Source organism: Astatotilapia calliptera, chromosome 3 (assembly GCF_964374335.1).
Source record: "Astatotilapia calliptera chromosome 3, fAstCal68.1, whole genome shotgun sequence".
NCBI classification, from domain to species: Eukaryota; Metazoa; Chordata; class Actinopteri; order Cichliformes; family Cichlidae; genus Astatotilapia; species Astatotilapia calliptera.
In genome coordinates this window covers 8,543,060-8,559,650 of record NC_137424.1, presented here as the reverse complement: position 1 = coordinate 8,559,650, position 16,591 = coordinate 8,543,060, and the positions used below count along the sequence as shown (strand labels likewise).

Genomic DNA, 16,591 nt, shown 5'->3' with positions numbered 1-16,591 from the left:
GAGCACAATATTTCTATGAGTAAGAGAGAGGAATGTCGTAAGGCCATAGGATATCCATGCTTCAAAGTTAGAGTCGTGTCTGTTTGGAATAAAATCCGAGTCGAAAGCAACCCACCTGAAGATTTTTAGCATTTTGTGTATCCCACAGATGTTGATTACCTTCTGCCAAACTTGGAGGGTGTGGGTTAACCAGGGGTTCCCCAGCTTTTCCAGCCGGCACATTAGACCCTTATCTGCCATTACAGCTTGTAGGGGGAATCGGTCCAACAGGCTGGACTCCAGTTCCTTCCACCTAGCCGTGTATGTTTTGTTACACCAATATAAGAGGGGGGTTATTTGAGCGACATAATAGTAATTCCTGAGGCAGGGGAGACCCAGTCCTCTCTTTTCCTTGGGGAGCTGGAGGGTAGCATATTTAATCCTTGGCTTTCGGCCCTGCCAGATAAATCTGGAGATCCATTTGTCCCACTCAATAAATTGGTAATCGCTCACTTCTATTGGCAAGTTTCTAAAAAGATAAAGCAGTCTGGGGAGCGTGTCCATCTTGATTGCGGTTACCCGGGAGCTGAGACGCATAAAGGGGACCAGATTCCATCTGTGCAAATCAGCTTTTATACTTGCAGATATTGGCTCGTAGTTTGCCTGAAAGAGCAGCGAGAGGTCCGCAGTCAAATATATTCCCAGGTACTTAATTTTCTCATTATCCCGATTTACTGTAAATTTGAGTAGAGATGTGTAATATTCTCCTAATGTTGTCAGTTGTTTGTCTATAGTGAATGAAACCAGTCTGATCTAAATCGATGAGGTCAGGTACCAACTTCTCCAGTCTACGAGCAAGAATAGAAGTAAATAGTTTGTAATCCAAGTTAAGGACACTGATTGGTCGATAGTTTCCACATTCTCGTTTATCTTTCCCCTCTTTTGGGATAATTGAAATAGTTGCCTCCCTCCAGGAGGGTGGGATTTCTCCCTCCTGTAGGATGTAGTTAAATGACTTCAGCAATGTGGGGACTAGATCTGCCCTCAGGGTGCGATACCACTGAGAACTGAACCCGTCCGGCCCAACTGCCTTACCTGGTTTTAATCTGGAAAAAGCATTAATTTCTTCCACTAAAATGGGATGTGTTAGAAGCTCATTTTTGAGAGACGGGAGTGAAGGTAATTCTAGAGAGCTAAGAAAGGCATCAGTACAATTCTCCTCCGTAGCATTGGGCTGTGAGTACAGCTCCCTAAAGAAGGTCTCAAAACATTTCTGAATGTCTTCTAATTTTGATTCCAGAATATTAGTCTTGGGGTCCTTGATTTGGTATATCGTACTTTCCTCTAGTTGTTTGCGTTATTTATGTGCCAGATATTTTGCAGATTTCCCTCCTGTCTCATAGTATTTTTGCCTCAAAAAAATTAAGTTATTTTGGGCCTCCTGGGTGTAAATATCATTAATTTCATCCTGTATTTTCCTGATATCCTGCTTCAGAGTAGGATTTGCGGTGTTTATGTCTTCCTATTCTTTCAACTTTAAATTTGCCTGTAGTTCTGCTAATTTTTGCCCTTTGATTCTCTTTAAGTGGGAGGCGATAGAAATTAATGTACCTCTCATTACCGCTTTGAGCGTATCCCAAAGAATAGCTGGAGATACCTCTCCTGTGTCATTAACATCTAGAAATTCTTTAATGTCTACCTTTAATTTGGAAACTATGGCAGGATCATTAAGGTGCGATAACAATTTCCACAGTGTGGTACATTTTTTCCTAGCCACCTGCAAAGATAGAGAGATAGGACTGTGGTCAGATAGATCTCTTGTTAATATGTCACAGTCTTTGACCCTAAACCTATCAACTTTAAACATAAAAAAGTAGTCCAGCCTTGCATACACTTTAAAGGAACCAGAGTAATGAGTGAAATTTCTGGTAGATGCGTAGCGGTCCCTCCATACATCTATTATCCCCATCTCTACCATATAGGAATTGACTTTTCTAGTAAGTGCTGTTACCTGGTTGGTTGGGGAGGAGGAGTCTAGTTTAGGGTCAAGTCTAAAGTTAAAACCCCCCCACAGACAACTATCCCCTGAGAATCCACCAATAAATCAAACCTATTCCTATAGAATAGCCAATCGCTCCCGGGGGGAGCATAAACATTTAAAATTGTGATTTCAGACCCCTCTATCCATTCTGTTATTCTAACCAATCTGCCTTCCTCGTCACAGAGTTCTTAGATATGTTCATAGTTAAGAGTACCAGAGATAAGTGTAGCCACACCCCTCTTGTGTTTGGACTTAACGGAAGAGGAGAATACATATTTAAAACCCTTTCTTTTCAATCTCAAGTGATCTACTTGGTTCATGTGTGTCTCCTGAAGTAATGCAATCTGGGCCTTCTCCTTCCTTAGTTTGGACAGTATCTTATTCATCTTAATCACGTTCAGAACCCCGTTAACATTAAAAGAGATTACTTTCACTGACTCACTTCCCATAAAGGTATATTAAGTTACCACAGCGCATAAACTCAATAGCAGCAGGCAACCCCCTCTTAAAACAGTAACAAGTGAAAAAAGTTAGGAATGAACTGAAAACATTTGAACATAACTGGAGCTTGAAAGCTCCTAAGCTGGCTTCTGACAGTGGAGCACTTCCACTGACACCCTCACAACTTGAAGGGAAACCCCTTATTACCCCCTGAGTTAGGGGGCTTTCCACTGCGACGTCACTCACAGCACGAGAAGCCCCACCCATTTTAGCTCGACAGTAACCATATTTCACCATGTTGTCCATAGCTAATACATAACATTAAATTCGTTCTCTTCACGTCTGTATACTTGCAGCTTCTCTCTATATCCCGCAGCTCCTCGGATCTGACGCGGACGCCGACCACCAACTCCCCGCCACAGCGGGCATCTTTGTAGTTTTTCTCTGGGGGTTGCCGGTGGTGTAATCACCTTTACCGGCAGGCCCCGACTCGCCAGGTCAGCCATTGCCTCCTCCACCGTGTTGTAGGTTTTCACTCCTTCTTCGAAAAAAACCTTAAGGCGCGCTGAGTAGAGGGTCCTAAACCGTACATTCTTCTCTTTTAGGACCTTTCGTGCTTCTGCATACTCCTTCCTCAAAGCCATGATCTCAGGGGGGTAATCGTGGTCTAGGTTGATTTCTTGCTGGAATTTAACATAAAACCTTTCTTTTGCCAAGCGAGCCTCAGCACTTCTTTAACCGTGAAGCACAGGAATTTTACCAGGATCGATCTGGGTTGGGAGCCGTCCGGAGGGAGTAATGATAACACTCTGTGTGCTCTCTGAATTTGTAACGGTGTTGATGGTGGGATGGCGAGATTCTCCCGGAGTAGCTTCTCCACAAAGTGGGCCATAGATGGAGCTCCCGATTCTTCTCCCTCCGGCACCCTGTACAGTCTGAGCGACTCCCTCCTCGAGTAAGCCTCCAGTGATGTTAGTTTTGTTTGAAACTTTTCCTGCATGCTTTCTTCCATTTGCGCAACATCTCTAAAGTTAGAAATATCCTGTCTCAGAGTGACGCTGAAAAACTAGTTCATGCATTTATTACTTCCAGGCTGGACTATTGTAATTCGTTATTATCAGGATGTCCAAAAAACTCCCTGAAAAGCCTTCAGTTAATCCAAAATGCTGCAGCAAGAGTCCTGACAGGGACTAGAAAGAGAGAGCAGATTTCTCCTGTATTGGCTTCCCTTCATTGGCTTCCTGTTAAATCCAGAATTGAATTCAAAATCCTGCTCCTCACATACAAGATCTTAAATAATCAGGCCCAATCTTATCTTAATGACCTTGTAGTACCATATCACCCCATTAGAGCACTTCGCTCTCACACTGCAGGCCTACTTGTTGTTCCTAGAGTATTTGAAAGTAGAATGGGAGGCAGAGCCTTCAGTTTTCAGGCCCCTCTTCTGTGGAACCAGCTTCCAGTTTGGATTCAGGAGACAGACACTATCTCTACTCTATCTCTACTTTTAAGATTAATCTCATATTTCCATTAAAAGTGTTGAATTTGACTGTTTGATGTTCTTTATGATCTCTGGCACCAGTTCATCTGTAGGCTGAGCTCAATCCATCCATTTAGTGAAATTATGTTTAAAGGTCTCCTTGTTCTCTGAGCGTGCACAGATCCTGAAGCAGAAAGCCTGGGTTAATAGAGAAATGATCATCACTGTGATGATGCTCATCATCTCTGACTGGGATTTGAGGTTTTGTCAAAGCAGCAAAGAAAGCCTGGCTATGTTGGACTGGGTGTGGAAGCAGCTCCCAGTTTGAGTTCAGGAGACAGACACCCTCTCTACTTTGAAGATCAGCTTCAAACTTTCCTTTTTGCTAAAGCATATAGTTAGGGCTGGACCAGGTGACCCCGAATCCTCCCTTAGTTATGCTGCAATAGACGTAGGCTGCCGGGGGATTCCCATGATGCATTGAGTTTTTCCTTTCCAGTCACCTTTCTCACTCACTATGTGTTAACAGACCTCTCTGCATTGAATCATATGTGTTATTAACCTCTGTCTCTCTTCCACAGCATGTCTTTATCCTGTCTTCCTTCTCTCACTCCAACCAATCACAGCAAATGGCCCCGCCCCTCCCTGAGCCTGGTTCTGCCAGAGGTTTCTTTCTGTTAAAAGGGAGTTTTTCCTTCCCACTGTCGCCAAAGTGCTTGTTCATAGGGGGTCATGTGATTGTTGGGTTTTTCTCTGTATCTATGAAGTGCCTTGAGGTGACTTTTGTTGTGATTTGGCGCTATATAAATAACATTGAATTGCATTGTTAGTATCTCAGACAAAATCTCGTCTGTGTTCTGGAGCTTATCTTTGTGTTCTGCAACCCTGGTTTCCACATCATTAAGCCGCGCATTGGCTTTATCCAACTCACCCCTTATTTCCACCAGTTGCGCTTTCGTGTCTTTTCGAAATTCTTTCACCTCTTTCCCAACGCCTCTCAGTTCTTTCAGTATCAGCGTCAAACTGGCTGGGTCAACCTCATCTTCTGTCCCAGAATCCTCGCGGCTAGGAGTGGGAGAGTGGCCTCGGCTAGCCCTATAGGGGCTAACGTTAGCCCCTTCTGTTAGCTGCACATTGCCATCTTCCACGTTTTCAAACGTTAACTTCTTAGCTATTTTGTTCTTTCTGGACATCATTTAAACCCCTTTTTCCTCTTTATGTGCACTTAGATAGTGTATTAATTTACTTGGGGCAGTTTTAATAAGTTTCAGTCGAGAGCTCTCGTACTAGGTGTCCATCCCCACGAGCGCCGGAACCGGAAGCCTTGAATAAAATGTTTAATTGGTTCATTTAAAAAAAACAAAATGTCAATTGATCTGACCTCAGAGTATTTAGTTTACAGTTTAAACTTTGTAGTCCAGCAGACAGAATCTTCACTCCTGAATCCTGCACATTTTTGATACTCAGGTCCAGCTCTGTCAGAGTAGAGGACTGAGAGCTGAGCATTGAGGACACAGCTTCACAGTTTTCCGCTAGAAGTTCACAGACGTTGAGTCTGAAAATGAAAACATGAACAAAGACTGATGTTAAAGTGTAATCAGGGTGCAATAACTAATCTTATATTTTAAGAATCCTTGTTGTTTTATGCTGAGCAGATGTGGTACGAAACAACAGTAAATTGATCAAGTTTACCTCTACTGTTTAAATTGCTGGATTTATTTTCTCAGTTAAAAACAAAACAAAACAAACAAACAAAAGAAAAAAGAATACAAATCGGTCAGACCTCAGAATATTCAGTTTGGCGTGTGGACTCTCCACTGCAGCAGACAGAAGCTTTACTGCTGAAGCCTTCAGGCTGTCGGTACTCAAGTCCAGCTCTCTCAGACTACAGGACTGGGAGCTGACCACTGACAACAAATCTGTACAGCCTTTCTCTGACAGGTTACAGCTGCTCAGCCTGAAAAAAATAACAAGAACAACAAGACAATAATATTTATTATCAAATAAAATCTCTTTATATGTTGAATCTAAGTAATCAAATGTGTACAAATGAGTACACTACAATGCACAATTAAATAAAAAAATGTTCAAGAATTTAAGTGTAACAGAAGAAAAATATTTCAAATTAAACACAATTATTCCAATGTATGTAAATGGAAACCAGTGAAGAGCAGGTTGATTTAGTGACAGTAGTTCAGTGTCTGCTGGCACAGGCCTGTGAGTACTGCAGTATTACACTTACTACAGTACTGCTGGTCACTTTATTAATTCTAATATGTGTGATTACTGTAAATGTAGTTATAAATAATGTATCACATCCTGGACTCTCATTTCATTTTCTGTCTAAAAGCTGCTTTGGCTCATTCCCCTTTAAAGCCCCGCTCTCCCTAAAGGCCAACTTTATTTTGATTGGATGATTTCATAAAGCACGCTGAAGGGCAGTAGCCAGTTATCATGAGCTCCATCTCCTCAACCTTCTGGTTTAGAAATTATAAGAAACTGTAAACCTCATAAAAACCGGTCTTGATCCATGCTCAATCATCCAGGTTAGTAAATCCCAAAAGTTGATTCTGTTCATCTGGACGTAGCGCTTTCAGTGGGAGAAACATTTCGTCACTCATCCAGGTGACTTCGTCAGTCTCAGCTGACTTCTGGTTTCCAACCCTATAAAAAGTACATTTGCATAATGACTGAAACCAGCCCACTGAAGGAACAATAAGGCTGGGAGGTCAGTTCCTTGACCATTAGGTTTGAGTCATTATGCAGATGTACTCTTTATAAGATTGGGGAAAGCTGCAGTCAGCTGAGCCTGAAGAAGTCATCTTGATGAGTGACAAAATGTTTCTCCCGCTGAGAGCGCTACGTCCAGATGAACAGAATCAAACTTTGGGGGCTCATAAAATCATGATTAGAAATCTTCTCAGATGTATTTTTACATTTTAGATCCACAGCAACAAAGTTCACAGCAGGATGTCTCTGTTCAGTAATTATTATGCCCATTACCTGCAAACTGTGAGGTACGCAGGTAATGTCAGGTAAACACTAGCTGTCTGAAACTGTTCCTGTTAAATGTGTGTATAAAGGAAATAAGCTGAAATACAGAGACTGGGTGGATCTGTGCTTTGACTTTGACACCAAAAATTTCTTCCTGTTAAAAGGGAGTTTTTCCTTCCCACTGTCGCCAAAGTGTTTGCTCATAGGGGGTCATATGATTGTTGGGTTTTTCTCTGTATCTATTACTGTACGATCTACTGTACAATATAAAGCGCATTGAGGTGACTGTTGTGATTTGGCGCTATATAAATAAAATTGAATTGAATTGAATTACATCCCATTTCAGGTACCTGGAACCTGAACCTTCTCTGGAAACCTGGGACGCTGGTGGGTTTCTCTTGCTTACCTATCTGCTCATCCTCTTTCTTTCTGCTCGCATGATGATTTCCTGGTTGAGTTTGTAAAGACTTTTGCTCAGGACCTTCTTGCTGTGCGGCAACAGTGCTAACCACCGTCCGCTGTATGTTTTTCAGTCATTAAATCAAACCATGAAAGATCAGCTTGCTTCTCGTGATGAACCTGTCTGTTTTCGATTCCACACCAGGGTCTGCCCACTGGAAAGTTCAGGGATAAGGGTGGAGGATACTCACACAAACATAAAAACCCAGATTGCAACTCCAACTCTCTGTTCTAGTTAACCAGACCTTTCAGGCTCTTGTTCAATTAGAACCTCATGGAGTCTGAGTTAGCGAGACAGTTAAACATCCCTCTATGCCCCCTTAATCCGCCCATTCCCACTAAGTCATTAAATAACCGAGTGTCCCCTCACATAACTCAGCGCACAGAGCCTGTCACCCCTGGCAATCACAAGAAAACACTTACCTTTTTTGCTTTTCATGCACCTCACAAACCACTCATACTCGGGTTTCCTTGGCTAGAATTACATAACCCCCACTTAGACTGGTCAGGTCAGAGGGTAATCAGTTAGAGTCTGTTCTGTCATTCAAATTGCCTTGTTTCCGCCCGTCCACCGGAACCTGTGGAACCATCAACCAACACTGAGACTGTTTTAGATCTCTCCTCTGTCCCCACCAAATGTCATGATCTTCAGGAAGTATTTAGCAAAAGTAAAGCGCTTTCACTGCCACCTCACAAACCACAGGACAGCACCATAGAACTACTCTCTGGCTCCACCCGGCCTTCTAGCTGGCTGTATAACCTGCTTAGACCTGAGTGTGCGGCTATGGAAAAGTACATTAAGGAATCCCTCGGTGCAGGCATAATCCAACGATTGTCATCTCAAGTTGGAACTTCTTTTTTGTGGGGAAAAAGGATGGCTCTCTCTGGCCATGCATTTACTTCAGGGGCCTCAGTGATATTACCATCAAGAATAAGTACCTATTACCTCATTAGCTCTGCTTTCAGGCCATTTCACAGTGCCACTGGGTTTACAAAACCCCACATCCGCAACGCTTACCACTTTTTCCAGATCAATCAGGGAGACAAGTGGAAGACTGTTTTAAACATGCCATTGGGGGACTACGAGTATTTGGTCATGCCGCCTGGGTTAACTAATGCTCCCGCAATGTTTCAAGATTAGTTAACGATGTCCTCCGGGAATTCCTTGACAGGTTCGTATTGGTGTATCTGGATGATATCCTCATTTTTCCCAAAACCTGTGAGGAACATCAGTCTCATGTCCATGCTATTTTTCCAACGTTTGCTGGAGAATAAACCTTATGTCAAAGCAAAAAAGTGTGAATTCCATTCCTCATCAATAACTTTTTTCAGTTACATTTTGGCACGGGGGCAGGTGAAGACGGATCTGGCAAATGTGAAAGCTTTAACAGAGTGGCATACCCCTTGTACCCATTGTAGATTCAAGAAGCATCTCCAATGGGTTTTGGGAATAGCAAATTTTTATAGACTGTTCATTTTCAACTATAGTCAGGTAGCTGCACCACTCAAGTCTCAGCATGCATCTGGTCCCCCAAAGCTGAAACTGCATTCACCAAACTTAAGTATCTGTTCACCACGGCACCTTTTTGGTTCACCCTGATCACAGTTATCATTGCAAAGGTGGACACATCAGAAATTGGAGAAGGGAGAGGTAAATGATGCCAAGTGAAAGAGAATGCTTTGGGGGGGGGGTCATGCTGCTGTCATGGTCTGTGTGAGCGGCGGTGGTTTCCCACTAGACTCTGGTTTCTGCCTTTGGGTGAAGCCTGGTCAGCCTGTCCATTGTCCACACCTGACAGTAATCTACTAGGCTGCATATAACATCAGCACTCCCAATAACTCTGCTAACCTCCTAATCCTCGGATCATCTACTCACCCTTGCAGTTCAGTCACGTTTTCCTGGATGCTGGTCTTCTTGATTCACTCACAGCCACATTAATGCCTTTCGTCTCTTAGACTTACTGGACCACTTTGCCTGGATTCAAAGCTAACAAGTACTCACCCAGACCTCACCACCTGCCTTCCCCAAGTTGCTTTCCGACTGCTGACAAGTAAATGGTAAATGGACTGATTCTTATATAGCGTTTTTCTACTCTCCCGGAGTACTCAAAGCGCTCTATACAACATGCCACATCCACCCAATCACACCCATTCTCACAAACACTTTATCTGAACTTAGTGCTTTCTAAGTACATTCACACGCATTCATACTCTGATGGATGCATCGGAGAGCAAGTTGGGGTTAGTATCTTGCCCAAGGATACTTGACATGCAGACTGGAGGAGCCAGGGATCGAACCACCAACCTTCTGATCAGTAGGTCAGATCAGACCAGCTTTACCTCCTGAGCTACAGAAACCCCAAATAAGACATTGAAGATAACCTCGTTCACTTACTGTAACCTCCACCAGTGATCTTTCTGATGCTGCTCTACCTCTGTTACAGTGACTCAGATTACCATCAACCAAGACCCATTTCCGGAAACCTACCACAGAGCCCACTTCATGCTCACAGCTTCAAGTGCTTGACTTCCACCATAGTTCACAGTTCATGTTAAAAAATTCCAAGTGTCAAGTTCCTGTGTGTAAATAAAGCCTTCACGTCTAGTAATATTCAGTTCCTTCACCTTTGTCTGTATTTTGGGTTCACCATGTTGTTCTGGCCACACCGAGGTAACAGATTTATATTTGAAAAACAGAGAGACATGGGGGATTGCAATAAAGATGAGACACAAACCAGACCTTAAAATAAGAACATCTGAAAACGATGTAGGTGCAGTCTGGAAGCTCAAGTATTTGCTTTAAAAAACAGAGCTAGACTCCTGGTTGTTGGAGACAAGTGAACAACTTGAGGATAATAAACCTGTCAGAGGGGCTGAAGGATCAGAGCTCATGTTCTTATAGGCTGGATCTGGATTGTGCTTTGATTCGAGTTGAAGACAAAAATATTTCAGAAATGCTGACATGTCCTGCTGGAGAGAAATATTTAAAGTATCATGACTATTTTAGTGACTATTTTTTAATTTTTCTAAAGTGGTAGTATTCTTTGAACTGAGCACCTCTGATTTATTTCCCATGATTTTAAGAATGAAGCGATGAGTTCATGTTTACTTACAGAGCTTTGTTGGAGGCTTTGACCACTGGCAGCAGCCTCAGAAGAGCCTTCTCTGAAGCAGAGTATTTCTTCAGGTCAAACACATCCAGATCTTCTTCTGATGACAGTAAGATGAAGACCAGAGCTGACCACTGAGCAGAAGACAGTTTATCTGTGGAGAGACTTCCTGATCTCAGGGACTGTTGGATCTCCTCCACTAGAGAACGATCATTCAGTTCATTCAGACAGTGGAACAGATTGATGCTTTTCTCTGCAGACAGATTCTTACTGAGCTTCTTCTTGATGTACTGGACTGTTTCCTGATTGGTCTGTGAGCTACTTCCTGTCTGTGTCAGCAGACCTCGTAGGAGAGCCTGATTGGTCTGCAGTGAAAGACCCAGGAGGAAGCGGAGGAACAAGTCCAGGTGTCCATTTGGACTCTGTAAGGCCTTGTTCACAGCACTCTGGTAGAAGTGTTTCTCTGCAGATTCTCCTGTTTCAGACTTCTGGGAGGTTGTTTGTTGTTGTTCCAGCAGATTGAGTCCAGAGTTGCTGAAGGTCAGATGGACATGAAGAGCAGCCAGAAACTCCTGAACACTCAGATGGATGAAGCAGAACACCTTGTCCTGGTACAGTCCTCTCTCCTCTTTAAAGATCTGTGTGAACACTCCTGAGTACACTGAGGCTGCTGTGATATCGATGCCACACTCTGTCAGGTCTGATTCATAGAAGATCAGGTTTCCTTTCTGCAGCTGATCAAAAGCCAGTTTTCCCAGAGACTCCATCATCTTCCTGCTCTCTGAACTCCAGTGTGGATCTGTTGCACGTCCTCTATTATACTTGACCTTCTTCACTTTGGCCTGAACCACCAGGAAGTGGATGTACATCTCAGTCAGGGTCTTGGGCAGCTGTCCTCCCTCTCTGGTTTCCAGCACATCCTCCAGAACTGTAGCAGTGATCCAGCAGAAGACTGGGATGTGGCACATGATGTGGAGGCTTCGAGCTTTCTTGATGTGGGAGATGATCCTGCTGGCCTGCTCCTCATCTCTGAATCGGTTCCTGAAGTACTCCTCCTTCTGTGGGTCAGTGAACCCCCTGACCTCTGTCACCCTGTGAACATACTCAGGGGGGATCTGGTCTGCTGCTGCAGGTCGTGTGGTTATCCAGACGTGAGCATAGGGAAGAAGCGTCCCCCTGATCAGGCTTGTGAGAAGTACATCAACTGTGGTGGGCATCGTAACATCAGTCACAGTTTTGTGGAAGTCCAGAGGAAGTCGACACTCATCCAGACCATCAAAGATGAACACAACCTGGAAGTCTTCAAAGCTGCAGATTCCTGCTTCTTTGGTTTCAGTAAAGAAGTGATGAACAAGTCCCACCAAGCTGAACTTTTCCTCTTTCAGCACATTCAGCTCTCTGAAAGTGAATGGAAATATGAACTGGATGTCCTGGTTGGCTTTGTCTTCAGCCCAGTCCAGGCTGTATTTCTGTGTTAAGACTGTTTTCCCAATGCCAGCCACTCCCTTTGTCAGCACTGTTCTGATCAGGTCCTGTCTTTTGGGTGAGTCTTTAAAGATGTCTTCTTGTCTGATGGTTGTTTCTGGTCTGTGTGGTTTCCTGGATGCTGTTTCAATCTGTCTGACCTCATGTTCATCATTGACCTCTGCAGTCCCTCCCTCTGTGATGTAGAGCTCTGTGTAGATCTGATTCAGAAGGGTTGGGTTTCCTGCTTTAGCGATCCCCTCAAACACACACTGGAACTTCTTCTTTAAGACAGACTTAAGTTTAGGCTGACACTTCTGAAGAGCATCTGAATCAAAAAAAGGAAAAAAAGAAGGAAAAATACAAATCTGGTCTGAAGGAGCTATGTGATGTACTTTGGCCTTTATTTAACCTATCAAGTTTTTAATATACTCATTCTACCAGAAATCAAAAAGGGGCTTCAGGAATTCCTAAATGTATTTCCTGAAAAAAGCCACGTTAAATGTTTTGAACCTACACATCTGCATTGCTTTGCAGCTTTTCATATGTACCTGATGCCAACATGTGCAGGCTAAACAGGTTTATGCTTTCTGTGCCTCTTCTCCAAACTTTGTAACCAAAAATAACAACATTGAAGTGTCATAACGTTCCCCACTGCTATGTTATTTAAAGACGCATCTGAGAGAGATTCAGTAATTCACATTTAATTCTTCTCGTAATTTACAATGGCAAAAGATAATGTAAACCCTTTCTGGCCACAATTTGCTTTATTATATGTAAATGTGGCATTTTTTTCATTAAACATTTAAGTCAAATGACCGATGCTTAAAGAGTGTCCTCTTGTTAGAGAAACACTCTGACTTTTCTTTTTTAAGGCAATCAGTTTGCATGGTTTTTAAAAGTAAAGAACACTTGTGTTTAATTAAATACAGCTCACATTAGATCTAAGTAGTTTCACAGGTTTATGACGATCATCAAAATTCCTCCATGTAGTTTAGAAAATACATTTGCAGGCATGTAACAAATCCAAACATTCGTCGTAGAATGACGTTCTTGCCCTCTCCTTTTTCTTACAATGAATTCTGAGGTTTCACTTTCACATCTCAACAAACTGCAAGGTGACCATTTTTATTCATGGTATCTGATGCATGACCTCACCTTGTTGAGCAGATGGATCAGAGTTCAAACGCAGCTGAGAGAAAAGAGAAGGATCTTTGATCTGAAGATGCTTGATTGTTATCTTGCATGCTTTGTCTCCTTTTTTCCTCACTGTGTCGATCAAGCTGCGTGCCTTATCTGCTCTGAGTGGGTTCCCCTCCAGTATCGATTCTTCCTCCAACTTATTTAAGATACCATCACTTACAAGGGCCTCAAGGAGCAGTTTAAGGATTTCTATTGTTACCCTCCAGACAAAGGCTGACCGTACCCTGGCAAGCTCCTCCTCTACAGGAAGAAGAAAGAGACATAAACATGCTTCTCAGTCGAAATCATGTGAAAAATACAGTGGAACCCAACTTACGAATACCCCATTTAACAAAAAATCCAAGTTACGAAGGCAATGAACGGCAATATTTCTGCCCATGGTACGGCAAAATGCCGGTGTAACGAAATCCGCTGGCTCTGATTGGCTGAGCCTACAATGCCCACAAGGCCTTCCGAATCATGTGACAACCCCTTGGCTTCCGTACTCGTGCTTCGCTGTTCCACTTGAACGACATATTGTTGTTCTAGTTAGCAATTAGCCTATCGTTCAGCATCACCTCACTCAAAAGGTGCAATGGCTGTTTCGACTTAAGAAAATTTTCGACTTACGAAAGACCCTCGGGAACGGATCAATTTCGTAAGTCGGGGTTCCACTGTATTTTAACTTTGTTCAATTAACACTTCAACATCTCATCAACAAATACTAAATTTTAGGGTGTGTAGGGTTAAAATGATGCCAGCTTAAAATGAAACCGAAGAAAAAATTGAAACTGAAAAATAATGAAAAATATGAAAAACAAAATCTTGTCATTCATATCCTGCATTCCAGATTAAGTTTAAAATAAGAACGAGTGCAAGTACGAACGTGAGAATTATGTATATTGTAATAGGTATATTGTACCTAAATGATAGTATATTGTACAAACATGAAAAGTATATTGTTAGAACTATATCTAATATTGTTAGAACAATAGTATACTATAATAATAAACTTTTCACGTTATAATGTGACATAGCTCTATTTTTCTTTTGCCTGGGTGGCGGCTCTACGCTTCCGTACTACGCTTCTGTATCCAACACTTTTCAATGTGGCCTCACAAAATTATTATGACTACAACAACCATGAAAAGAGTTGGATGGACATTGCTACTCAATCACAGCTGCCTGGTCAATGTTTTTCATTAGTAATTTAGCAAAGTTGATGGTGTGTGTGTCTGTAAGACAGAGAGAGGGAGAGCGAGGGACAGATTTTGTATGATAAGCTTCATGTTATGAAGGCACAGTTTGAGCACTCGGGTCGCATCAGAGCATCAGGCCATATAGTGTGAGACCCTGCATCGTGACCTATGAACTTCTAACCTCTGCGATTTAATTGTACAGTTTGAGCAGGAGCTGAATAACGCGACTGAAAAAAAAAAATCGCACAGTGTTTGCCCAGCTTAATGCAGACTGTTTAAACTAAACAAGCTGCTGTTTCACATAATAAACCCTGTCAGCTGCAGTATTGTCTTCTGTTTTAACAGTTAAAGCAGTAGAGACGAGCTGTTTGCATGTGCGTGGAGCTCTAGCGTCATTAACCATGCTAGCTGTTAGCTTATAGCTCACGCTAGCTAACCAGCGAGCAGTTAAAAGGACAGCTGAAGCTGCACAAAATACCCACAAACTTATCTCACTACAATGTAGCGCCGAAAATATGACTCGCAGCTCAAGCTCGACACAGCGTCTGTAACATAAGACTGACATCCAGCTAACCACAGCTAAAAGATATTTAGAGAAAACTTACAGTTTCCTCAGGTTACATGAACTGAGTTGTTTCACGCTGAAAAGTTGGTTTGTTTTGGCTCTCACTGAAGACATAGCTGCTCTTTTGTGCTGCTTTTACCCAATGGTATCTTTTGCGAGTGTGGACGCGTCATCTGTTTGCTCCTTAAATGCTTTTCTTCTTTTATTGATTTTTATGCTGATTTTTTCCCTTTTTTCCGTATGAGCTTACCTGCGATAGCTTCTGGACACTTATAGATCATTAGGACTAGAGTGTTCTTAACAGAAACAGCAACATTTTTATAGTTACCTTATCCTCAGCGCTCCGTGTGTCTGTGGCCTAGACACAGCTGAAGCCTGATTACAGTGTCTGGGCACCGAACAGCCCCAATAGCCTGGAAAGGTGCTAACCGCTAGGCTAACTAGCAACAAGATGCCTTCCCTATCCACAGATGACTACCACAGCCTCCTGCAGAAGATTGCAGTACTGGAGACAAAAATTCATCGCTTAGAAGTAAACGTGGAGGTAAATGGACTGTGTGGAAATGAAACAACCTTGCCTTTGATTCAAAACAATGGCGATGAGCAAGCTAGTACACAGCTAAGGAGCACAGATAACATGACCAAGAAAGTAGACTCTGTGCATTATTATAAATCCTCAAGTGATAATCCCCCCTTGGACTGTCTTGGTGCAAAACCAAGACATAAATCATGTCTCCTGGAAGGCGGAGGACGTATCACGGGCAGAGCACAGCGAGCTGAAATCTCTGAAACCGACTGGCCTTCACTTCCTACGAGACAGAGAAGCTCTTCTACCCCTGTATACGAGAGGAAACAGGACTGGACAACCGTGAATAGGAAGGTTAACAACAAACCTCCAAAACAACTGAATGTGAAACTGCACAACAGATTTGCTCCACTATCAAAGGACCCTGGATCTATATCGGACAACCATCCATCTAAAAGCAGCGAAGTAAGGTCTGAAAATCTGTTGAAAAGTAAAAGACCACAGGGAAAGCTAAAGGCTAGGCCTGAAACTCTGATTGTGGGTGACTCTGCCGTAAAGGATGTACAAAGGATGTGCGGTAAGAACACTAAAGTCCTCTGCTTTCCTAAGGATATGGTCAACAACCTGAAGGAGAGAATTCTTCAAATTGCAGATGAATATCCAACTGTGACAAACACTGTTCTGCATACAGGGTCAAACGATGTGTTCAAACAACAGTCGGATGTTCTGAAACGGGACTTTACTGGATTATTAAATACTGTAAACTCTCTGAATGCAGCTGTATTCATCAGTGGACCTGTACCGCCGGTCAGAGGAGGAGACGAGAGATTCAGCAGGTTGTTTACACTGAATAAATGGCTTATATCAGCATGTGCTGCCCACTCGGTGCATTTTATCAACAACTTTAATATTTTTTGGGAACGCAGGCATCTGTTTAAAGCAAATGGATTTAATTTTAACAAGTCAGGGGTGAAACTGTTCACCTCCAACTTGTTTTATTCCATACGTCATCCATCCGTGCTTGGTGCCAAGGCTGAGATAAACGAGGAGTTATCTCATAAAGAGGAACAAACAGTACTCCAAGAACAGACAAAGCCCAGCAGAAACCTTGAGGAGGAGCTCCATTTGCCCCCACCCGGGAAGAGCCTCAG

General features: G+C 42.7%; 2 protein-coding genes across 5 annotated transcripts in view; one reads left to right on the top strand and one right to left on the bottom strand.

Moving 5' to 3' along the window:
- The window catches only part of LOC145419379 (protein NLRC3-like), a 234,404-nt gene that overhangs the window by 48,927 nt on the left and 168,886 nt on the right, over window positions 1-16,591 (top strand). The window lies entirely within an intron of this gene.
- Window positions 1-16,591, bottom strand: part of LOC145424140 (NLR family CARD domain-containing protein 3-like) — a 39,575-nt gene that overhangs the window by 8,872 nt on the left and 14,112 nt on the right. For 2 of the 3 annotated variants that reach the window (XM_080297053.1, XM_080297048.1), the window contains 4 exons: window positions 13,127-13,411; window positions 10,508-12,296; window positions 5,725-5,898; window positions 5,323-5,496 (listed from right to left, as the gene is read on the bottom strand). In XM_080297053.1, coding sequence (XP_080153179.1) covers window positions 5,323-5,496; window positions 5,725-5,898; window positions 10,508-12,296; window positions 13,127-13,411 — 2,422 coding nt within the window. The remainder of the gene's footprint in view (window positions 1-5,322; window positions 5,497-5,724; window positions 5,899-10,507; window positions 12,297-13,126; window positions 13,412-16,591) is intronic. The other variant, XM_080297058.1, reaches the window with a different exon arrangement.